The 26,034-nt window shown below is 42.4% G+C and overlaps 1 protein-coding gene across 1 annotated transcript in view; it reads left to right on the top strand.

Moving 5' to 3' along the window:
- Window positions 1–1,035: 1,035 nt before the first annotated feature.
- LOC144489451 (zinc transporter 6-like) overlaps window positions 1,036–26,034 on the top strand; it is a gene marked incomplete at both ends in the record, with an annotated part of 56,366 nt that continues 31,367 nt past the window's right edge. Inside the window, 3 exons of the mRNA XM_078207312.1 lie at window positions 1,036–1,116; window positions 17,415–17,501; window positions 20,678–20,762. Of these exons, the coding sequence (XP_078063438.1) occupies window positions 1,036–1,116; window positions 17,415–17,501; window positions 20,678–20,762 (253 nt within the window). The remainder of the gene's footprint in view (window positions 1,117–17,414; window positions 17,502–20,677; window positions 20,763–26,034) is intronic.

The raw sequence follows: 26,034 nt of genomic DNA, 5'->3' as shown, positions 1-26,034 counted from the left end.
TATAAGCCTAGGTAGGTAGGGACATGACTGGCGCAACTTGTGGGCTGAAGGGCCTGTTTGTGCTGTAGGTTTTCTATGTTCTATGTAAGGAGGGAATTGTAGACTGAATAAAATTGTCACACCACAACTAACAGCACAGACTGGAGATTGAATATTTTGTTTTATTAATTGGATGTGGGTGTCACAGGCTAAGTCAGCATTTATTTGCCCATTCTTAACTGCCACCTCAGGGGGGAATTAAAGAGTCAACATATTGCTGTGGACCTGTAGTCACACATCGGTAAGGACAGCAAATTTATTTTCCTAAAGGTCATGAACCAGATGGATTCTTATCACAATCGACAATGGTTTTATAATTCCAGATTTTTATTGAATTCAAATTTCACCATCTGCCATGATCTCCAGATCATTGCTCTGGGTCTCTGGATTACGCCCTAATCTGGGATCACTTTAGACTGCAATATATTGCTACTTGCTACGCAACTGTTTGGACATTGGAAGAGCTGCAGGAACTGATTTTTTAAAATCTTATATAAACTCAAGAATTTGCCACAAATTTGTGATCTACAGTGAATAATCCTTATTATTGTATTGGTGTGACTACATACAATGCTTTGCATGTTGGCATCTACTGTAATAAAATACATCAGTACTGAATGGAAGCACTGGAGTTTATAAAGAAGACCATAAGCTAACATTTGGACTCCATGTTACTACTTGTGTGTCCAAATGTTTGCTTGATAGTTTCCTTTATAATTCCTGGTGTTTTCATGCAGTCTCCTTCTTTATTACTGTTTTTCCAAAACAGCAAATGCATTGCTAAGGGTTTCAGTATACAGCTTTCCAATCTGCTTTGAAAAACAGGAAATGGGAAAATGCCAAATAGGGAAGTTCAAGATTGCAATAAAAATTCCTGTCGTTCAAATAAAGGGTTATTCGGGGCACTTTGTTTAAAAAAAAAATGTTTGTTTATATTGTACTTGATTTGTTTGAAATTATGCTTTTAATAGTATAGTTGTTTTAAAATTACTTAAGCAAATCCACGTAGAGCTTAATCAACTTTTTCCTGATCTTCCAGGTCACAGGAGAAAACAGGATACCAGTACTTACCTTCTGGTAAGTACAACGTTTAACGCTGTCCCAATTTCTCCTTTTTCTTTATTCGTACAGAACTTGAGTTAGGAATATACCTTCACTAGTTTGTGGCTATGCTGCCTGAGGAAATGTACATGTAAATGATGACAAGATACCCTATTGTACCTCCTGTCTCTTAACTGATGGCATCTGACAGTATTTGTTTGTGTGATGACCAAAAGTTTGAGTTACCTTTTTCAATTAGTTTCGGTTTCTTGAACACAAATGTAGTTTTGAAACCTTTCCTGTTGAAAAGGGGGATGGGAGGGTTGGGGGGGAGAGAGAGAATGTGCTGCTTATATAGATATTAATTTAAACAGTAGCATAAAATGATAAGATGTGGGATTGTTATTACAGTTTTCATTAAACATTAGATTGCTGATCTTAGTGTGATACGGTAGATGCTAAGCAGAGCTACAGCTTTTCCCTTGGAGCTAAAGATAATTGAAGGAAGAGCCAACTAAATAATTCACATGTTCATTCTGTTGGCTGATCACATGCACAGGTCTACCATAAAAGAACTGGATTTTTAAAAGTGCATATTTTTCTCTTTCTCCCCATCCCCAAACATTCCTGTTTCGGTATCATCCTAGAGCTAACCAGTGAACAGATAATTTTGTATTATTCGTTCTTGGGATGTGTACTACTTCCAAGTGGTGTTCAACATAAAAGAGCATTGATTCATCAGCTGAAGGAGCTTCCTACGTGGTAAAAAGTAGGAGGCTTCCTTGTCCGTGTTTAACTTGATGCCACGAGACTTCTTGGAGTCTAGAGTAAATGTTGAACACTCCCAGTGCCACTCCCTTCTAAATGTGCCGCCATCTCTAGGAGGTCTGTCCTACTGATCGGACAGGACATACACAGGAATGTTTCTGGAGGAGTCTGGGACATTGGCTGCAAAGGTATGATTCGGTGAGAATGACTGTCAAGTTGCTTGACTCATCTGTGGGACAGCTCTACTAATTTTGGCAAAAGTCACCAGAGGTTAGCGAGGAGAACTTTACAGATCCAGCTGGCCTTTGTCATTTATTGTGCCAAAGTTTATGCTCGGTGGTCAGTCCAGTTTTATTATTTGACTTCCCTGTTGTCATTTGATAAAACTGAGTGGCTTGTAAGGCCATTTCAGTGCGCACTTAAGCGTCAACCACATGGCTGTGGGTCTGGAGCCATATGAAGACCAGACTGGATAAGGACAACCAGTCCACTAGTTTTGATGGTCACCCTTATTGAGATTAATGTTTTATTCAAGATTTATTAGTTAAATTAATTCAAATTGCACCAGCTGCTGTGATAAGATGGGTGCCCTGGAACGTTAGTCTGGGCCTCGTGAATCTAATTCACTAACATTACCACTGCCAGCATCCCATACTTGATGAGGGGGAAGTCAGCCACTTGTGGCTTTTCAAAAAATTACTGATATAGCAGTTCAGTGAAAAAGAACAGTTACAGTTCTTCTCAAAGTCTGCAATGGAGCAAAACCATTGGAAGAGGCCAGCCAATGGATTGCTCATCACTTTTGAATGTAAATGGCATTGAGTTGTGGAAAGAAAATGGTTATTGAATGTAAAATGAATAATATGAACAAATATATTTTTAAAAATTGAGTTGCTTTATAGTATGTCTGTGCATGTGAACTAAGAGCATGTTGCTGCTTGTGATTTTCATCTTTGACAAAAGGTTAACAAATAGATAAAGCATTATTAATTAGAAGTAGGGGGAAACAAAAAGAGATCCAGTATCAGAAATAAAAACAGAAAGTGCTGGAAATACTCAAAGTCTGGCAGGATAGCGTACAGAGAAACAAAGTTAATGTTTCAAGTTGTATCTGACACCTCATAGAGTCATCGAGGTTTACAGCATGGAAACAGGCCCTTTGGCCCAACTTGTCCATGCCGCCCTTTTTTTAAAACAACTAAGTTAGTCCCAATTGCCTGCGTTTGGCCTATATCCGTCGATAGCCATCTTACTTATGTAACTGTCTAAACGCTTCTTAAAAGACAAAATTGTATCTGCCTCTACTACTACCTCTGGCAGCTTGTTCCAGACACTCACCACCCTCTGTGTGAAACAATTGCCCCTCTGGACCCTTTTGTATCTCTCCCCTCTCGCCTTAAATCTATGCCCTCTAGTTTTAGACTCCCCTACCTTTTGGGAAAGATATTGACTATCTAACTGGTCTATACCCCTCATTATTTTATAGACTTCTATAAGATCATCCCTCACCCTCCTGTGCCCCAGAGAAAAAAGTCCCAGCCTGTCATATAACTCAAACCATCAAGTCGTGGTAGCACCCTAGTAAATCTTTTCTGCACTCTTTATCCTTTCTATAATGGGGTGACCAGAACTGTACACAGTGTTCCAAGTGTGGCCTTACAAATGTCTTATACAACTTCAAGACATCCCAACTCCTGTATTCAGATTTTCCTCTTCAGATTTTGCATTTTATTTATTTATTGATGTATATTTTGAGTTTATTTATTCAATATCAAACCTGTTGCATTGCCAGGAAATCTGAAGCAAACTCTCCACTAGGCAAGGGAAAATATCTGGTACCTCTGTCTTTGACCAGGTTACCAGAAATAGTTATTTGAGTGTTTGGGTTGTAAAAGACAGCTGGACATTTGGTCATAAACTGAAACAATCCTAATTTGAATTCTGGCTCTGATGTTCATCCATACCTATTATTAAATTTAATGTTAGTTTTGTGCTGTGGTGTTTTGGAACTCCATTTAGACTTCTGTCTGTTATTTTCACTTAATAGTTACTGATTCACCTGACTTGGAGACCCAGGATTAAAAGTTCATGTATAACCTGATTCAGGTTTATAGCTGAACCGTTTTCCATGTCTAGCTATTATAGGATCAGACTTTAAGGTCAGACATACACAGCAGCAATATTTGATAATGTCTCTCCATCCTACATTGAGGATGTTAAGCACCTTGTAAGGAGGTGTTACCTTGCAACCGTTGTGCATCTTTGCCAAAAGCCCCTTCATTAGGCTTGTATTAAGTAATTGGCAATGAAAAAGCCTGAGAGGTGGCATTAAACATGAACATCTATGTGGTGAACCACTGTAGTATTGTCTGTTTATGTGATATGTCTGGACACGCCCCTGCTGCCTCAATCTGGGACTCCGCCCTTCTCTGGGTATAAAGGCGACTGCACTCCGCCCCTTTTGCCTCAGTTCGGATTAGCTATCGGTTCGGGTGTGCTCCAATTCTATTGTTAATAAAAGCCTGTTATTTCGCAACAACGAGTCTTTGCATAATCAATGGTGCATCAATTTTATTAACGAAAGTTTTTGGGATGGAGCAACTCTTAAAACCTGATAAATTGGACTTGGACCCCCAGGCTGTTGGGGCCTCAAACTGTTTTGATCACTGGCTGCACTGCTTCGAGACCTTCATCGCCTCCTCCTCCGCCATCGTCGTAACTGACATCGACAAACTACACATGCTCCACACCCGCATCAGTGCTCACGTCTTCGCGATAATCCGAGACGCGGAAACTTACCAGGAGGCAATCGATCTCCTAAAGAGCCAGTACAACTGGCAGCCGAATGAGGTCTACGCCAGACATCTGCTGGCCACTCGCAGACAGCAGCCGGGGGAATCAACTGAATAATTCTTGCACGAACTGCGTGCACTCGGCAGAGCCTGCAGCTGCAAGGCCGTTTCAGCCGCCCAAAACGCCGACGACCTGATCAGAGATGCCTTTGTCGCGGGCATCAGGTCGACCTATATCCGGCAGCGTCTGCTGGAACAAGGTGGGCTGGACCTGAAGAAAACTGTGGAGCTTGCCGGCTCGCTGGAGGTGGCATTCCAGAATCTCGAGGCCTACACCCCTGACCACGAGGGCGCACCGTGGACACCGCGACCGCAGCCACCTCTGTACCCGGGAGGGCCGCAAACCTACACCACGCCCTGTCCCGACGCTGAACTGACCACTGCTGCAGTCTCCGGAGGCCCGAGGTGCTACTTCTGCGGCCTGGAGAAGCACCCACAACTACGCTGCCCAGCGAAAGACGCAATCTGCTCCGGCTGCGGTAAGAAGGGCCATTACTTGAAAGTCTGCAGGGCAAAATCGGCCTCCAGGCCCAGCAGCGCCGTGTGCGATCCGCGGAAGGCACGTCTTCGACGCCATCAGGCACGTCTTCGACGCCATCGGCCACGTGCGATCCACGGGAGCCGCCATCTTGGAAGCCATCGGCTGTGCGCGACGCACGGGGGTCATCATCTTGGACTCCATCAGCCGCGTGCGACCACGGGAGCCGCCATCTTGGATGGCATCAGCCGCATGCGAGTCACGCGGGCCGCCATTTTGGGAACCGTCCATCGCGTGCGGCTCCTCGCCTAATCCGACAGTGGCCTTGGTCGCGTTGGACCAGTCCAGGCCTCATCAACTCGCCTGGTCTATGATGGACATCAAGGTAAACGACCACACGACTAACTGCTTATTTGACAGTGGGAGTACGGAGAGTTTTATCCACCCTAACACGGTGAGTCGCTACGCACTGCCAGTACTGCCAAAGCAGCAATCAATCTCCATGGCTTCGACGTCCCGGTCGGCGAATGTCCTCGGCTACTGTGTGGCAACTCTGACCGTATGGGGCACGGTGTACGAGAAGTGCAGGCTCCTCGTGCTGCCACAGCTCTGCGCTGCGTACTACTGGGGCTAGATTTCATGTGTCACCTTGGGAGCGTCACTATGGTATATAATGGGCCTTTTCCCCCAATCTCCGTCCGCCATCCGCAGCTATTAGACCAGCCACCGCGCATAACCTGTGGTCTCTCGACCCTTAAAGTCGCCCCTCCCTCGCTCTTTGAACACCTCACCCCCGACTGCAAGCCCATTGCCACCAAAAGCAGACGGTACAGCGCTGGAGATAGAGCGTTTATTAAGTCCGAGGTGCGACGCCTCCTGGGGGAGGGGATCATTGAGGCCAATACCAGCCCCTGAAGACCCCAAGTGGTGGTAAGACTGGGGAGAAACATCGCATGGTTATCGATGTTTCTCCCCAGTCAGACCATTAACCGATACACGCAGCTGGACGCGTATCCCCTTCCCCGCATCTCTGACATGGTCGATCAGATTGCGCAATATTGGGTGTTCTCCACCATTGACTTGAAGTCTGCATACCACCAGCTCCCTATCCGCCTGGAAGACCGCCAATACACTGCCTTCAAGGCGGATGGCCGTCTCTATCATTTCCTTCGGGTCCCCTTCGGCGTCACCAACGGGGTCTCGGTTTTCCAGCGTGAGATGGACCGAATGGTGGACCAAAACGGGCTGCGGGCCACCTTCCCGTACCTGGATAACATCACCATCTGCGGCCATGATCAGCAGGACCACGACGCCAACCTCCAAAAATTCCTCCACACCGCAGCACTCCTCAATCTGACCTATAATAAGGAGAAGTGCGTATTCCGCACACGCCGCCTCGCCATCCTTGGTTGTGTTGTGGAGAACGGGGTCATCGGCCCCGATCCCGACCGCATGCGTCCCCTCCTGGAACTACCCCTCCCCACCGCCCTCAAAGCACTGAGGAGATGCCTAGACTACTTCTTGTACTACGCCCAGTGGGTCCCCAATTATGCAGACAAAGCCCGTCCGCTCATCAAATCCACATCTTTTCCCCTAGCAGCGGAGGCTCGACTGGCCTTTGACCGCATCAAAGCGGATATTGCGAAGGTCACGATGCACGCTGTAGACGAATCCACCCCATTCCAGGTGGAGAGCAATGCGGCTGACTTTGCCCTAGCCGCCACTCTTAACCAGGCGGGCAGACCCGTGGCCGCCTTCTCGCGCACCCTCCAGGGCCCTGAAATTCGACACTCCTCTGTCGAAAAAGAGGCACAAGCCATCGTGGAGGCTGTGTGGCACTGGCGCCGCTACTTAGCTGGCAAACGGTTCACCCTGCTCATGGACCAACGGTCCATTGCCTTTATGTTCAGTAACGCACAGCGGGGCAAAATCAAGAATGATAAGATTTTGAGGTTGAGGTTCGAGTTCTCCACCTACAATTACGACATTTTATACCGGCCTGGGAAGCTCAATGAGCCCCCAGACGCCCTGTCCCGGGGGACCTGTGCCAGCGCGAACCTAGACCGGTTACAGACTCTCCACGACAACCTCTGTCACCCAGGAGTGACCAGGTTCTTCCACTTCATCAAGGCCCACCTTACTCCTCAAAACCCCACCATGATCTTTCTCTCTTTGCAATTGCTGCATTATTTCCAACCTATTTTTCCTCTCTAAAGGCCATAAACCTAATTTCATATTTTAGTATAACTCTATTATGTCCTGCACCAAGTCTCTCTTATCCATCATCCTGAATTACATTCGTTCCTTGTCATCCATAACTTCAAATTTAAAATTATTGTCCTGTTATTGGAGAGGGAGAGAGAAAGAAAGGTGGATCAGCCATGTAAACAACATAACCAGAGCAGGCAAAAGGTTACATATTCTGCAGCAGGACTAACTTTTTAACTTCCTCAAATTCTGTCCACCACTGACAAGGAATACATTGGGAGGGTGATGAAATACTTCTCACTTGCCTGAATGGAAATAGCCATAACAATGCCACCAAGGCCAAATGGATCCTTGATCAGTACCTTGGCAGCCTTGTCATTGTTGCCCAAATCCTGGGATTGAATGCATAAACATAATGCTAAATATAGTGCATGTTTTCTGCTGTAAATTGATTGGACAATGATGGCATGATTTGCTGTTTAATATCCTTACTTATGAATAATTGGATAAGTATCCAATTTCCATTGCTTAAGCAGCAATGATAAGGTGACATTACAGGTACTCTGATAATAAAGGGGAAAATAAAGTGAAGACCCCTGTTGAGCTGGGCAGTCTGGTGGAAACATCAGAGGGTCTAAGTAAAGATGGAACTTGGAGATAATGTGTTAATTAGACTGGGGGTGAAGAATATGAAGCTGTGTTTACTTGTAAGATGTTCCTGCTAATTAGATATAAATCTGCAAAACTACACATCTGTTTTAATCAGTGCAAAACAAAAAGTGCTTCTCCAATGCATAAAGGTATCAGCCATCTCTATCCTAAGCCATGAAGGCTGGAAAGTTCCAGGTTTGATCTGATTTATGGTGATAAAGTTGACTGACCTCATTCAGGCAGTAATTGGGATGCCATCTTGGTTCCACAGTGCTAGAGAGGGAAAGACCTGATCTCTACCCAATTACACGTTTCTGGATGTTGAGCAAAAACTATTTTGCGTTCAACTGTGGTTCCCTCCGGAGTTGGATAAGTTGATAATGCTCTCGCACATCAAGAATAAAATGTTAAACAGAGCATGTGATGCCCTTGGAACTGAACATTTGAGTTGGCACCTCAAGGAGTGAAAAGGTGGAAGGATGCTTGACTTCTACTTCTTTTGCATGTATAAAGTGCTGAAAGAAAATAGCTCATTTACAAAAGCATTACAGAGTATTTATTTTGAAGATGTTCAGAGTAGGCCTCTTTTTTTAAAAAAATCCTCCAATTCCTTAGGAAAGGTTTATATTGCAAAGCCAAAATATCTGTTGATACTTATTAGGTTAGATTTTATCCTCTGTACTTGCAGCACCAATTTTCCATTGGTCTCATGCTTTCAGTTGATTGTAGACTGTGGCTCTTTGCCCTGCCCATGTGGATTTTCTCCCTCTTGGATGGATAATAAATCTTCAGTACTGCATTCACAAATGCAGATAAAGCTTTTTTTTGTACTTATGTTTCTGAAATTTATTTTCTCCCTCAACTTGTTCTGGTCTTAGAAGCTCAATGCTAACCATAAAATATCAATTTTCATTTATATAGTGCCTTTAATGTAATCAAATGTCCAACATCCACTATAGTTGAGCAGATAGCTAACCTACTTCACCAAAGCTCCTCTTTGCCAGGTATCAGCTTGTGTGAGAGGACTTTGTGATATTTCTGTCAACACTTTATGATGACTAGAGTCTTCCTGTGCCATGTGGCCTAAATCTGTGGATTGAAACGGTTCCCATCTATGTGAGCTGTTGCTCTTTGCTCCCACCCCACTCTTGCTCCATTTCATATTTTAAAATTATTTGACAGATTCAATTAAAATATTTATCCAAAAACTGATCAGCTCTGGGAGTTTGAGAACGAGCAAAAAAATCATTCTTGCCCAATCATCACCTTTGGAGTGAGTTATGCAGTGGCATAATTTAAAATAGGGTGGCCTAATTTTGTGCACAAAATTCAAGCCGTGTTTGGGACCGTTGTTCTGAAGATAGAAGTCTGAAATTGCTCCTGTGTGTAGTTTGACAGGGATCTAATTGGAAAATGGGATCCTGATAAAAGACTGAAAAATCTGGCTCTCATCCACTAGGTGGGGCCATTGGAAAACTAATCAACAGCTCTTATGTTTTACTTCATCAATTGCAAGGGGGGGAACCATACCAAAATAAGAGAATATTTTCAGATTAATCAAGTACTATGAAATGAGGAAAAGTGTGAAAAATTGGTGAAAGTTAGTGTAATACTGCAAAGGGAAATGGTCTTGAAATTGAATCATTAAGATATATATACATTTTTGTCACTGGTTTTTCCTATTCGAATAGTTATTCATTTGTATAATTGTACTAACCTTTATTACTGTTGGTCATAGCAATTGTTAAACTCTGCAATACTTCATGTCTGACTAGATGTCTGGTGGGTGAGAAGCTGTGGGCACATCAGAACAAGGGTGCAATGTAAATTTTAGTCATTTTCTTTCATGTGTAGCCTTTGAACAATGTTTTGGTGCTTATGGTGATGTTTGCGGTGCATTGTATCCAACAAGGTATTAAATGGAGCTTTCTTATGATGCAGTTAATTGAAAATATATTAACCTGCAGTACAAAATGTTGTGAAGTGTCATCAGTAGGTAAGTCAATAAATTAATAAACAACTCCTATTGTCTGCCTTTGACTCAGTACTGTCATGCATACATTTGGGAATATTTTACTTATCTAAACCGTTTTCATTTCCTTGAGCAGCTAATGTTTGTGCAGAATGTTTCTCAAGGCAGTTGATTCTTCCATCCAATTATTCATTACTCAGTTAATGTTTGCCATTTTTGACACATTGTTGGTGGTCTTTTGGGAAAGGAAATTTAAATGCTGATTCGTACAGTGCAGATCTTAAAGGTTATAAAAAAAGGAAAAGATACTTGCACTAGTTTGGGGGAAATTTTGCTATGTGCTTGTAGTTGGGGTAACATGGTCTCAACCTGTTTCTGTATTTTCACTATCTGGTGTTGCTAGTAAGATGGGTTATAAATGATTAGATGAGTAGGAATCAAAGACCATGATTTCTGTGTTTTTCAAGTTTACTTGTGTATTACTGTTCTGCTGCTTGGTGAAGCATATTTAGAGACTGCAGACTTTTAAAAATGGCTTAGATTGTAGTGAGGACATAACGAAGACAATGTACAAACGTGCTTGGGCTTAGATGGCTTAAGGGCATTTTAATACAAGTTTTTTAAAATAATGAGATTTTATAGAGTCAATACAGGGAAGCTATTTCATCTGATGGAAAGTCCAAAGCGAGGGAATACAATCTTAAGATTAGAGGTGAGCCATTCGGGTATGAAATCAGAAACAGCATTTCACAACCGTAGTGAAAATCTGAAATGTTTTCTGCCTAAAGACTGTCAGTCTAAAAAGAGCTGAGTACATTGAGGTTTTCAAGTCTTAGATTGACATTTGTATTAGGGTGTCAAAGAAAATGAATCAACGGTAGGAAAATGGAGTTGAATTTGAGCTAAGCTATAATCTAAAGTGGAACAGATACAAACGGCTGAATTTGGTTTGGTCGTATCCCTGTGTAACCTTGGAAACCCCATTATTAAAAAGGGCATGAAAACCATAAGCAGCATATAGTGTTGATCTCTAGTTCATTACAAGGGATGAAAATGTTAATTATATTAATTCTTGCTATGTGTGTGCCTGTCACCTGCAAGGACAGCATTTATTGCATATCCCTACTGTTAGGGTACAAGATTGGAAACCCCAAGGTACATTATGAAATTAGACTAGAACCCAGCTATATGCTATTTTGGCATTAATTTGAGGATAAGGTATTTCATTCCAGGTGTGATTCTATGACACACTAGGAAGCTTTTATCAAAACAAACTTTACTTAACGATACAGTTTAACATTTACCAATTGAACAATACTTAAACATGACAAGATACAGTTCTTAGCTGCTAACCCATCTCTGAGTTCCAATTCAAGCAATATTCCTCTTACAGATTTAAAGCCCCTCTTCAAAATCAGTTAGCAACCCCGAAGCTTACATGCTTGTACTTATCAACAGTCCCAGCACCTTTTGAAGGCACCTCTTGGAGAGAGAGACAGACAGACAGAGGGACACTTGTTTTCTGACAACCCCCTACAGCAGACTCCAGGGGGAGAAACAGAAAGACACTTACTTCTTGCAGGACCATGCAGAAAAGTGATTGTTTTAAAATAAAAGAGAACTCTGTGTTTTTCCTGCAAGCTTAGCTGCGCCCATTCACATGACTCTGCCTCTGTCAATCAATCTAATCTAAACCCTACTCTAAAACCCCAGGGGGAAGACCAAGTAAACAAAAATGCATTCACTCCGATTAAAATAAACACCTCACTGGCTAAAATCAAGCATTAGCCTGCATTCTCAGCATGGAGCTGTCCAGTGCAGACTTACCAGCACCGTGTAAACTGCTGAATTTTAAACATACCCCTCACAAGAAACATGATATGAACACTTTTCTGACAAGCACAGTATCATCACACTATTTACCCTTTCAAAAAGTGATGGGCTGCCTCGTTGAATCACTACAATGCATTGCAGCAGATCAATGTAGCCAAAGGTCTGATACTTAAACTGACAGTTCTTCAGAAACAAATATTCCAACCTCAGATTTACTGTGAAATGTAACCTGTGCATAATGCATCTCATATCAACTTTGCATATACCAGTAAAAATTCTGTTTTAAAATTAGGTTTGTATCTGTTGAAAGACATAAATCTGATTCATGACTTATGTCTCCATTGTGTTGAATAATTCCAGTTAATTCATTTAAATGAAAAGGAAAAGTTGATTTATATTGTCATTAGATGTAGCATAATTCAGTAGGTCTAATTATTAATTATTATACTTAATATTTGGGCGGCACGGTAGCACAGTGGTTAGCACTGCTGCTTCACAGCTCCAGGGACCTGGGTTCGATTCCCGGCTTGGGTCACTGTCTGTGTGGAGTTTGCACATTCTCCTCGTGTCTGCGTGGGTTTCCTCCGGGTGCTCCGGTTTCCTCCCACAGTCCAAAGATGTGCAGGTTAGGTTGATTGGCCATGCTAAAATTGCCCTTAGTGTCCTGAGATGCGTAGGTTAGAGGGATTAGTGGGTAAATATGTAGGGATATGGGGGTAGGGCTTGGGTGGGATTGTGGTCGGTGCAGACTCGATGGGCCGAATGGCCTCTTTCTGTACTGTAGGGATTCTATGATTGTATGATTTTATGACTGTCACTGGAGTATACTGAGCTGTTCAGTTTCAAACTGTTAGATAGCAGCAGTTTATAGCTGAAAAATCATGTTTTGAAAAATCATTAGTTATTTCTATTTTTTAGCAGACCTCTCCTTGCCTCTCAAGTCACACAGCTTCCCTGCTGACGTAGAAATGAGGTAAACACAGTAAGAAGTCTAACAACACCAGGTTAAAGTCCAACAGGTTTATTTGGTAGCAAATGCCACTAACTTTCGGAGCGCTGCCCCTTCGTCAGGTGAAGTGGGAGATAGAAACATAGAAAACTACAGCACAAAACAGGCCCTTTGGCCCCACAAGTTGTGCCGAACATATCCCTACCTTTTAGGCCTACCTATAACCCTCCATCCTATTAAGTCCCATGTACTCATCCAGGAGTCTCTTAAAAGACCCTATTGAGTTTGCCTCCACCACCACTGACGGCAGCCGATTCCACTCGCCCACCACCCTGTGTGTGAAAAACTTCCCCCTAACATTTCCCCTGTACCTACCCCCCAGCACCTTAAACCTGTGTCCTCTCGTAGCAGCCATTTCCACCCTGGGAAAAAGCCTCTGAGAGTCCACCCGATCTATGCCTCTCAACATCTTATATACCTCTATTAGGTCTGCTCTCATCCTACGTCTCTCCAAGGAGAAAAGACCGAGCTCCCTCAGCCTATCCTCATAAGGCATGCCACTCAATCCAGGCAACATCCTTGTAAATCTCCTCTGCACCCTTTCAATCTTTTCCACATCCTTCCTGTAATGAGGCGACCAGAACTGAGCACAGTACTCCAAGTGGGGTCTGACGAGGGTCTTATACAGCTGCATCATTATCCCCGGACTCCTAAACTCAATCCCTCGATTGATAAAGGCCAGCACACCATACGCCTTCTTAACCACCTCCTCCACCTGCAGGGCCGATTTTAGAGTCTATGGACCCGGACCCCACGGTCCTTCCGGGGTATACAGAGACACTATCCCCTCCACCTGACGAAGGGGCAGCGCTCCGAAAGCTAGTGGCATTTGCTACCAAATAAACCTGTTGGACTTTAACCTGGTGTTGCTAGACTTCTTACTGTGTTTACCCCAATCCAACACCGGCATCTCCACATCATGACTTAGAAATGATGCAGGTGACTTACCACTATCACTTGGGCGGCACGGTGGCATAGTGGTTAGTACTGCTGCCTCACAGCGCCAGGGACCCAGGTTCAATTCCTGGCTGGTGTCAGTCTGTGTGGAGTTTGCACGTTCTCCCCTCATCTGCGTGGGTTTCCTCCCACAAACCAAAGATGTGCGGGTTAGGTTGATTGGCCATGCTAAATTGCCTCTTAGTGTCGGGGGACTAGCTAAGGTAAATGCATGGGGTTATGGGGATTGGGCCTTGATGGGATTGCTGTCGGTGCAGATTCGATGGGCCGAATGGACTCCTTCTGCACTGTAGGGATTCTGTGATCTCTAGGGTGGTTAGGAATGGGCAATAAATGCTGGCCTTACCAGTGGTGCCCACATCCATGAAAGAAAGAAATCTTGCATCCAGATTAACATCTTCCCATCATTGTCCATGCTCATAATTGTGAGAGTATGAAAGCGAGTGGATCTTGCTTTGTGTTTTAAGTAGCTTTCCCTTCAATCTGAAAAAAAATGAGCATAACTTGTTGCCTCCATAATTGGAACAGCTTGCTATACTATGCAGCATCACTCTAAATGGGTACTATAATGTCAGAATGCCTTTTGATACTAATTATATAAACGAAGTTGTTTAAAATAAAGTGAATTAAAGTTAATGTTTACAGGATTACCCTTCGCTGCTGCTTAAAAGATCCACCGTCTGTTCTCAAGTTTTTCTCCCCATGTTTCTAAGCTGGTTTGTTTTAGTTATTGTATTTGATGATGTTGCTTAACACAATGTAATTTTAAAATGCATTTAATTATATTACCGGAAAAATCATTGGGCGGCACAATGGTTAGCACTGCTGCCTCCAATGCCAGGCACCTGGGTTCAATTCCCGGCTTGGGTCACTGTCCGAGCGGAGTCTGCACATTCTCCCTGTGTCTGCGTGGGTTTCCTCCAGATGCTCCGGTTCCCTCCCGCAGTCCAAAGATGTGCAGGTTAAGTGAATTGGCCATGCTAAATTGCCCCCTCGTGTCAGGGGGAGTAGCTAGGGTAAATGCATGGGGTTTCCGGGGATAGGGCCTGGGTGGGATTGTGGTCGGTGCAGACTCGATGGGCTGAATGGCCTCCTGCACTGTAGGATTTTATGATGAGAAGCCTTATGTAGTTTGATGGTTACAAAGGTTTTTCTGTACTTGAAGGGTTAACCAGGGAGCAGCTCTCTTCCTCGGTGACAAATGAAGTGTAAAATGTCCCCCTTTACAAAAGCAGTCAAAATAATGCATCCCCTGTATGCTGTAAAACCCAGTAATTTGTGTCGGCCTCTGCTAGAGTGAAAGGAGATGTAAACTGACAACAAAAGAGCTACTCTAAGTATGGCAAATTGAAATGTCACTGAAAAATCTCCATTACCGGTATTGAGTGCATGGAATCTTGCTTGCACATGTTGGAGGGTGGACTTCATAACTTTCCGACTTTAATGGATACAGTGTTCTGTATTAGCAGGATAATGTTTCAGCTAATGACCGTGATTTATCATGCCTCCTAGTAATCTCTCCAGATGGTGTAGGCTTTCAATGATAAGTGAACACACAATTTGTAATCTGGAAAATCCAGGATACTAGTTTAAAGTTTGCCTTTAGATTTTTCACTTCTTTAAATATATGTATATAATTATTATCTTTTTCCCACCTCATTTGTGGTCACATTAGACACAGTAGTTCCTACATTTTTGACTATTTCCTGTGACTTATCTTGTAGGTTCATTGAGGGAATAGAAATTTTCTCTTTTTGTTTATTCTTTCTTTCTTGCTGACCAAGCTAGCATTTGTTTCTCATCCCTAATCACCTTTGAACTGAGCCCTGCTAGGCCATTGCTGTGGATCTGGAGTCACATGTAGGTCTGACAAGTTAAGGACAGCAGATTTCCTTCCCTAAAAAAACCAAACGATGCTAATTTTATGGTCACCATTAGACTAGCTTTTATTTCCAGATTTATTAAATTTAAATTCCATGAGCTGCTGTGATGGTGTCCTTTAGGCCTCTGGATTACTAGTCCAGTAACATTACTGCGACACTACCATTTCATCCAGGTTTTTCATTATTAATAAATAGATGGTTGTCATTCAGTTTTGTTTATTTGTCTATAGTCATTTCATCTTCAACGTATAATGATGGTGAGCTCGAAGTAGAAAGCATAATTAATGTGGTAAATTTCTTTGTGTTGAATGCAGTAATGTTCCAGTTTTAATTTGAGTTTTCACAACGCCTGGCTGTTATGTACCTTTAATCCTGAAGTTTTCCTGGAAATCAAAATGTTGCATGTCTTTATATGAACTCTCCAATTAAACTTCCCTTACAAGTAGCTGGAGAGTTTTACCATTTTATAGTTCAGCTTTTGACTTTCACAAAGCAGTGTCTCACTGTATTAGAAATGGTTGTTTCATCTGGCAATTTATTCTTTGCAAGACATTTTTACCTAATGAGCAAATCAGTAGCAAAATTACATCAAATGCCTGCAGTAAGGAAATTTATGTTCATGACATTATTGCATTTTTAGATATTTGCCTGGTTAGCTAAGAACAGATTTTGCCGTGAGTTATAATGGGATAGAGTTTCTGCTTTTGGGATCAATTGAGCCACTGAACGCAGGTTGTGCTGGCTCAGTTACATTTCAAGTTTCTGCTGAAATTCATTTACGAAATTACAAACAACATTTTCCCTGCATCAATCTAATAGAACATAGTCCTATATTTTCCTTTGTGTTCAAAATATTCATTTTATTTGAAAGTGACAACTTTGTACAGTGTTATTAATATAGCTGAAATGGATTTATCATGAAATTTAATAAGTGTGATACTCCACCTGCGAGTAGCCTCATTTTAAATCGCTGAAAAAGACCACTCAGTTTCTTAGTAAATTGAATATTTTTTCAGATGTTGAAACTTCTAAAACATGCCTACTATTCCTGTGTACCTGAGATAATGTGCTCCATTTTGAACACTCTCTTTAAACAGCCACAATTAATAAAAATTCACCATCCTCATTATTTTGATTTTAGGCTGGTTTTGGGCAAAGTGATTTTTAAAACTGTATTAAAGATCCTGGAAACTTTATTCTTGTTTGACATTTATGTTTAAAATCCTCTTATCTTTTGCATTGGTTTCCACTGTTTTCACTTGAGTTGTGATAAAAGAACAAGTGCAAACTAGGAAAGACTTTACCTCTACACTTTTGATATGGTTAAATTTGTGGCACAGGGGGTTAATTTCTACATGGGATAAAGAGTTGACTCAAATAGCCAGGTCATCAGACAGCAATTAACTGTTTCTGATCTATGCTTTATCAGTTTGTTATGTTGTGGTCATTTGTATATTTCAGAGGGGTTCATGTATATAATATTGGATCGGTTGGACTGTTCTTGTTCATTGAGGAAGGAGTGTTTGAATAATACAGTGAGATTTATTGGTCCACCTAAAGTAGATGATTTCCATTTTAACTTCATGTCTAAAAGCTAGTGCCTGTGATATCGCAAATACCCTTTGTGATCCACTAAACTGTCAACACAGAATATTTGGTGAAGTCATTAGCGTTTCTCTGCAATGAAATATGATGATACTTAAAATTGAATTTTTTTTTAAAGGGAACCATTCATCCTTTCCACAAAACGCATAGATCTCTAGGTGGAAAGTTTACACAAGAATTCTGGCTGGTGGCAGCAGACAGACGGGTAAGTGTTGTGCAAAACTTGCACCTAGTGACGGTAGCCTTGTTGAGTTAAAATGTTTATTCCTTCTGTAGCTGTAGAGGTTGCAGGACAGGTTTTGATCATCAAATGTCATTTAAAAAAGGACAGCTTATTTATTTGCGAGACCAATATCTGTTAATGTGTATTGGAATGAGGTATTGGGTTGTAATTTGATTGAGGCAATAATGGCTGCAAATTTGTAGCTATCATGATAGAAATTATTTATTTTAAAATGAACTTTACTTCCTGCTTTGTTGCCTAGGAGATCTTTTATCTAACATCTGATCAGCCTGCTCTTTTCCTGGATCCCCTAAAGGTGGTTCCACTTTCAAAGTCATGTCAGAATTGAGGAAATCCACTTCAAGGTCAAGGAGCAAAGTTCCTTCACCGCTAACCAGAAAATCAGAGCCAATATCTATAGATTCCAAGATTAGATTTTGGATATTATCTTTCTTTTACTAGCTTTATATTTTATGTTCAAAAAGGTAAGTGTACGGTTTCATAATGTTTGGATGTTCCAAATGTTCTCATTGGTTTCACAAGGCTGAAAAATGCATTTAATTCCTGAATGATCACATTAGTTTTGCATATATTTGCAATGCATCACTGAAGGTTTCTTGGAACATCATTAACAATATTTTCATTACATAGCATTCCCTGTACAGTGTACCAGTAATTTTGAGAAGCAGTAAAGAGATGATGCACCATTTGCAGCTTGCACCTATCTGTCCCTCAGTTACATTATTTCACTTTTTATACAGAACAATAAAATCCCTACAGTGCAGAAGGAGGCCATTCGGCCCATTGAGTCTGCACCAACTCTCCAAAGAACACCTAATCCAGGCCCGCCCTATCCCTATAACCCCTAACCTACACATCTTTGGACGTTAAGGGGCAATTTAACATGGCCAATCCACCTAGCCTGCATATCTAGCAGCACGGTGGCGCAGTGGTTACCACTGCTGCTTCACAGCACCAGGGACCCGGGTTCGATTCTCGATTTGGGTCACTGCCTGTGCGGAGTTTGGACGTGCTCCCCGTGTCTGCATGGGTTTCCTCCAGGTTCTCCGGTTTCCTCCCACAGTCCAAAAGACATGCTGGTTAGGTGCATTGGCCCGAACAGGTGCCGGCATGTGGCGTAACTTCATTGCAGTGTTAATGTAAGGCTTACTAGTGACTAATAAATAAACTTTACTTACTTATCTTTGGAATGTGAGAGGAGACCCACACAGACACAGGGAGCACGTCCAAACACCACAGAGTCACCCAAGGCCGGAATCAAATTCGGGTCCCTGGCACTGTGAGGCAGTAGTGCTAACCCTGTGCCATCGAGAAACTTTAAGAATGTGTTTCATAAAACTGACTCCACTTACAAAATTCCTCAGTGAGCAAAGGAGGAAAAAGCTATTTTAACAAAAGCTACAAAGGACATATTTCAATTAATTACGAGATTTAAAAGCCATTTTTTAAAAGATTCCCTAGGCTGCTCACATTGTGATTCAGATGGTAGGCATCAGACTCTCATAGAAATAATTGAAAATTTACAACACAGAAGGAGGTCTCTTGGTCTGTTGTGTCTGTGCTGGACTTGCTTGGGCTTTGGATAATGCCAGCGGCAGATGAGCAGTGCTGAACCCAGTTTTCCCTTCTCTATGCCAATCCCCAACACATTTCATTTAAGTCAGGAAAGCAGTCGTTGATAGGCCAGAATTTGGCGGCATTTTCTTGTTACCAGCTGCTGTGCCATTCTAACGACATGTTCCCGTCTGCAGCCTATTTTTGAGGTGGATGGGTGACTTCTGGGGATTGACTACTATCTGCCCATCATTTATGCCAATTGTGTCATTCGAGGGTACTCTACCCACATTGTCTGGATTGCCCCTGATATGACTAGAACTCAGAGATGAAATGGTGCCCTGGCGATGGAGCCCATTTGCTGTCCTTTACCCCAAAGGTGCCCTCTTAAATGGCCACCTTCTCAAATCTCCTGCAGGGTTCCGCCACATCCATCTCCAGGTTCACAACCTGGGAATTCATCCAGGTGCCGATAAGGGCCCTGGAACTGGAAAAAAGCCATATTATTGACCGTGTTGGCTGATAAACTCTAGTTGTCCCCTTTTCTGCTATCACCTGTATGCATTTGCTTGGTGTATAAGTGTCGAATTCATGGGGAAACGAGTAAATCATGCAGTTTTTTTCAGTGGGAGTTCACACTAGAATCCCCCACAATCTCTGTACAATGCAGAGGCCACCAGCATGAATATCATTAGATTTCAGGAGGGTGGGGCGTATTTCCACCCAGAAGGCTGACAATTCAGGGCCTCTGCGCATGCACAGTGGCCCTGAACTGTCAGCCTCTCTCTGCTGGCCAGCCCAGGACCCCAGCAGTGCTGACCCCCACCCCACGGCCCAATCACTGCACACCCCCCCCCCCCCCCCCCAACCCAGGCTAATTCATCTACCTCATTTTCTGTTCTTTCCCTGTGGACAACTTCCTAGGATCTACCTGGTGCTCCTGCCTGTCTGGCTTGAGCTAACGAAGTTAGTTAGGGAACTGCAGGCATGAATCCACACCATACTATTTCTTAATGTTGCAGGTTAACACACACATTGACTCAATCCCTACTTTTGTTAACTTTGTGTTTGCTGCCCTGGTTTTTAAATTTGCCAATTCATTTAAGTGGACAATATATTTTAAATCGTGACCATGAGGTGATTTGGGTTGCTGCCAGTTACATTCAACAGTTGGCTAACAGAATTGAGAATTCAAGTAGAGCAACTTATTTTCTTCTCCTCTCTAACTCCCTCTCTAACTTTCTTAGCTAACTTGAGTTCTGGCATGCACAAATGCGGTTCATTCTAAACTCCATTGCTTTCAGCCAGCATGCACACGGGGTCCAGTTAGTAAAGTTGAAAAGTTCAGAAAATCAATTTCTGCTTGTTTTATTGCAAATTGGGCTCCGTTTGTATTCGCTGTGCACACCATTGTCACGCTGGTCATCTGAGCAGAATGTTGAAAATGCAACCATTTCAGACAACGCTTTCATTGAGCTGAACAGCAGAGTTACTTCTGTTGATTAAAATGACAAAAACCAAACTTAGTGCAAGATATGTTCTGAATATTTCCCTGCTGTTGATGCAGTTTTTCTACTCCACAGTCTTGGAAGATCTTACTGTTTGGATTATTGAACTTGATTTGCACTGGCTTTCTGCTGATGTGGTGCAGCTCTACAAATAGTATGGGTAAGTATGAACTTTCTGTATTCACCGACTTTAGCATTTGATTTGAAAAATAGTCACGGAGATTTGTGCGCATCACATCCATCGATTGGGTGACCTTCATATGTGAGCTTATTTTTTGTTGGCCTAGCTTGATGAATTTATCCATATGACTGTGCACTGTTCCACAAATGTCGTTAGATAACATTCACCAGAAGAGAGATTTTTCTTTTCCTCTCCTTTCCTAGTTCAGAGATTTTCAACCAATTGTAATAACCCATTGCTATATTTGACTGAACTCAGTGACTCAAAACATACGGTTCATCTGTATGGTGCAATATTACTGTTATGTTTTTGGGTCTTTGCTATCCTTCTTACTCTAGACCTTTTTTAAGATGATTTAACCTGAATTCCTTTAGCTTTGGACAGCATCTTCGTCAACTTCGATAAAGTAAAGTTTTTGTAACTTGGAGTAGTTTGGGAAGCATAGAAATAGAGCTGGTTGCAGTAGAAGAATTTATCTGTAACACAGACGGCAGATCTGAGAGATGCAAATGTGAAACAACAGCACTATACTGGTGGGAAGGTGTAATTACAGTCTGGCAGATGTTCAGAGCATTTCCATTATATCACACCCTATTGTCTGGGTGCAAAACAATCGCGTGACTTAGAAGATTGAGGAATTTTGAACATAGTAAGTCATGCATGTAACTACAGTGTGCTCAAGTTTCCTCAGTCTTTTACGCCCATCCATCAAATCTGCCAGCCTAACGAATCCCAGCATGTAAAATGGGCCACGCCCCAGGCTCTCATATGCAAGCATCCTCCAATTGGACTTGTTCAGGGGTCTTTTAATATTGTTTTTAGGCATAGCAGGGATTTTTCTGGTCTTTTAATTGCAATCTGTTTCAGAGATTTTGAAAAGTCCTCTTTCTTTTTGTGACCAGTTTTGTATTATCTATTCCTTTGAATGCATTTTTAAGGCAAAGTACAAGTTACTTTTAGAACTGAAAAAACTTCTCAAATTGCAAATTCTTAAAGATACTTGATATGTATGGATGATGGCTAAGTGGTTGAAACTTTTAATTTTGAGGCTCAAGGAAGAATTTGCGGTTCAGCATTTCCTTGAACCCCAATTCCTCACACCGATTGTTGTTCTTTATATGTGCATTTTAGGTTTGGATGTGTTTGAATGAATTTGGGAGGTATTTTAGGTGTAACCTTACATCAACATGGGAGCAACTGCCAGCATGTTTTTGGGTGTAACTGCAGTTGCTGCCAAGGAAGAAAGTTCAAGCTCTTATGGTTTAAGATTTAGGTGTCAACAAAACCAAGACAAACACAACATAAGGAAAGTTTCCACAAGCTAGCGAGAAGGGTGGGAAAGAAAACGTACTTGCTCTCCTCCGAGCCGATGGAGGAACTTCAGCCACCAAAAGTTTTAATGAAGGTCTGTTTTGTTTATTTGGTAAGTTTAAAGGAGACTGTTTTACAGTGTAGTAGATTATAGTAAATATGTTATTTACTCAGCAGGATTTGACTTTGATTTTGAATTGATTTTAACCAGGATATTATACAATTCAGAGAACGTTCATTACACTATGTATGAAAAATATTTGGCTTATTTAAGTTAACGTTCAACAGATGCTGAATACCAGGTTTATAAAAGAAAAGGAGTGCCACAAAATTGTCATTTTCTAGAGATCCAATCGGAATTGAAATGTAGTTTTGCATTTCTACTTTAGAATGCTAGTATTGCACGACATTTTGATTTGATTTATTATTGTCACATGTATCAGTATACATTGAAAAGTATTGTTTCTTGTGTGCTATACAGACAAAACATACCATACATAGGGGAGGAAAGGAGAGTGTGCAGAATGTAGTGTTACAGTTATAGCTATGGTGTAGAGAAAGATCAACTTAATGCGAGGTAGGTCCATTCAAAAGTCTGATGGCAGCAGGAAAAAAGCTGTTCTTGAGTCGGTTGGTATGTGATCGCAGACTTTTGTATCTTTTACCCAACAGAAGAAGGTGGAAAAGAGTATGTCCATGGGGTCCTTGATTATGCTGGCTGCTTTTCCGAGGCAGCGGGAAGTGTAGACAGTATCAATGGATGGGAGGCTGGTTTGAGTGATGGACTGGGCTTTGTTCACGACCCTGTGTAGTTTCTTGCAGTCTTGGACAGAGCGGGAGCCATACCAAACTGCGATACAACTGAAAAGAATGCTTTCTACGGTGCATCTGTGGAAGTTGGTAAGAATTGTAGCAGATATGCCAAATTTCCTTAGTCTCCTGAGAAAGTAGAGGCGTTGGTGGACTTTCCTAAAAATTGCATCCACATGGAGAGACCAGGACAGGTTGTTGGTGCTCTGGACACCTAAAAACTTGAAACTGTTGACCATTTCTACTTCATCCCCAATGATGTACAAGGGGCATGCCCTCCACTACGTTTCATGAAGTTTGTGACTATCTCCTTCATTTTGTTGACATTGAAGGAGAGATTATTGTCGTTGCACCAATTCACCAGATTCTCTATTTCTTTCCTGTACTGTGTTTTGTCATTGTTTGAGATCCGACCCACAACGATAGTGTCATCAGCAAACTTGAAAATTGCGTTGGAGGGGAATTTAGCCATACAGTCAGAGGTGTATAAGGGGCTGAGGACACAGCCTTGCGGAGCACCAGTGTTGAGGATGATCATAGAGGAAGTGTTGTTGCCTATCGTTACTGATTGCAGTCTGGGGGTTAGGAAGTCTAGGATCCATTGCAGAAGGAGGAGCCGAGTCTCAGGCCACAAAGTTTGGAGATGAGTCTTGTCGGAATAATGGTGTAAAAGGCTGAGCTGTAGTCTATGAATAGGAGTCTGACATAGGTATCTTTGTTATCTAGATGTTCCAGGGTTGGGTGTAGGGCCAGGGAGATGGCATCTGCTGTGGACCTGTTGCGTCAATAGGCGAACTAGTGGATCTAGGCAGTCTGGTTGGCAGGAATTGATTTGTGCCATGAGTAACCTTTCAAAGCACTTCATAATGATAGATGTCAGAGCCATAGTCATTAAGGCACGCTGCCTGGCTTTTCTTTGGTACCGGGATGATGGTCGTCTTCTTGAAGCAGGTAGGGAACTTGGATTGGCGTAACGAGAGGTTGAAGATGTGTGTGAATACCCCCACTAGCTGGTCCATGCAGGACCTGAGTGCTCGTCCGCGTTCCCCATCTGGCCCAGTTTCTTTCCATGGGTTGACTTTTGAGAAGGCTGCTCTGACATCGGCAATGGTGACCTCAGATAGAGGTTCGTCCAAGACTTCTGGGATGGAGGGCGTGCTCTCACTGACCTCTTGCTCAGAACGGGCATAGAATGCATTGAGCTCATCGAGGAGGTGTGTGTTGGAGCCAGCGATTTTACCTCCCTTCATCTTGTAGCCGGCTATGTCTTGCAGACCTTGCCATAGTCGGCGGGAGTCCGTATGGCTAGCCTGGGATTCTAGCATGGTCCGGTACTGTCTTTTGGCATCTTTGATGGATCTCCATTGATCATATCTGGCTTTCTTGTATAGGTTAGGGTCACCTGACTTAAACGCCTCAGACCTGGACTTCAGCAGGCAGTGGATATCCTTGTTCATCCGTGGTTTCCAGTTGGGAAACACGTGGATTTGCTTCTTTGCACACGGTCTTCTACACACTTATTAAGAAGTCAGTTACTGTAGTGGCGTACTTGTTCAGGCTAGTCGCAGAGTTTTTAAATACTGACCAATCTACTGACTCTAAGTTGCCTTGTAGGAGATCATCTGATTCCTCAGACCAACATTGCATGACTTTCTTTGATGGATTCTCCCATTTCAGTTTTTGCTTCTGAGCTGGGAGCAGGAGCACAGCCTTGTGGTCTGATTTACCAAAGTGTCGGCGGGCAATAGAGCGGCAGGCATTTTTGATATTTATGTAGCAGTGGTCGAGGATGTTTGGGCCTGTGGTGGAACAGGAGATATGTTGGTGGTATCTCGGTAGAACACTCTTGAGCTTGGCCTGATGGAAGTCCCTGGCCATGATGAACAAGGCCTCCGGATGTTTCGTCTCAAGTCTATTTGTGGTGGTGTATATTTTGTCTAGCATGGTCCTCACGTCCGTGTGGGGTGGAATGTAAACTGTTGTCAGGATAAGAGGTGAACTCCCGTGGAAGGTAATGGGGCGGCATTTTAGCGTCAGATATTCTAGGTCGGGGAGCAGAAACCCACCAGTGTAGCTATGTCTATACACCACAAGGTGGTTAGGAGACAGACCTTGCCTCCCCTAGTCTTGCCTGAGGCCACTGTCTATTCGGTGGATTGAGAAGCCCTCTGGTTCTAGGGCACAGTCCGGTGAAGCAGGAATGAGCCATGTCTCTGTGAAACAGAACACACAGCAGTCCCTCAGTTCTCTTTGGAAAGTGTGTCCAGCTTTAAGTTTGTCTAGCTCGTTTTCCAGAGATTGCCAATAAGCTAGAGAGGGGGGCCTTGGGACCGGGTTGTTTCACTCATCAAGAACTGGAGATCTGTGCATGAAAGGGTTTATTTTAATTCAAAAATGTTGAGCCTTGGATTTTGTAATCTCACACTTGACATTCAAAGGGGTGGGATTGTGGAGAAAGGGAAAGGAATTTCACAAGAGAAAGATGATCCTGATGGAGGAAACTTGTTAGTTGTTTTTTTAACCTGCTTCTAATAATGAAGCATGAACTGCCTGGTGTGTTTTTCTGCTGATTTTTCCAAAATATTTCCTAAAAAATTTACTTAATGTTTTATTGTCATCTTCTTTTAAAGCCCTAAGACTTAACTACATTTGGGAAATAAAAGGAAAAACTGGGTCCCTGTAGATTATTTTGATTTTTGTAGTGGTCATAAAGGAGCCTTCCATTGCTAATATACATTCTTGGCATTAATTATTTCTGTTCTGTGCAATGTTCATTGTATATCAGACAGGACGTGTCCAAACTTGAAGATCAAACATAACGTTCATACGTACAACTTATCTGAGATAGGGTGATGTAATAGTTATGTTACTAATTGAGAGACTGGACAAATGTTGGGTTCAAATCCCACTGTAGCAGTTGGAGTATTTAATTTTAGTTTAATAAAAAGAAAAGGAAATAAAATTCTAATGGCAGTAACAGTGACGTTATTATTAAAACCCAACTAGTTCATCTTTAGATCCGTTGGGAAAGGAAACCCGCTGTCCTTACTCAGTCTAACCTTTTACATAATTCCAATTCCATCTACAAAGATACTCAAGGACAACTAGAGAGAGGAAATAAATATTGACT

Source organism: Mustelus asterias, unplaced genomic scaffold, assembly GCF_964213995.1.
Source record: "Mustelus asterias unplaced genomic scaffold, sMusAst1.hap1.1 HAP1_SCAFFOLD_2203, whole genome shotgun sequence".
Taxonomy (NCBI): domain Eukaryota; kingdom Metazoa; phylum Chordata; class Chondrichthyes; order Carcharhiniformes; family Triakidae; genus Mustelus; species Mustelus asterias.
This window is presented reverse-complemented; position numbering and strand designations above follow the sequence as displayed.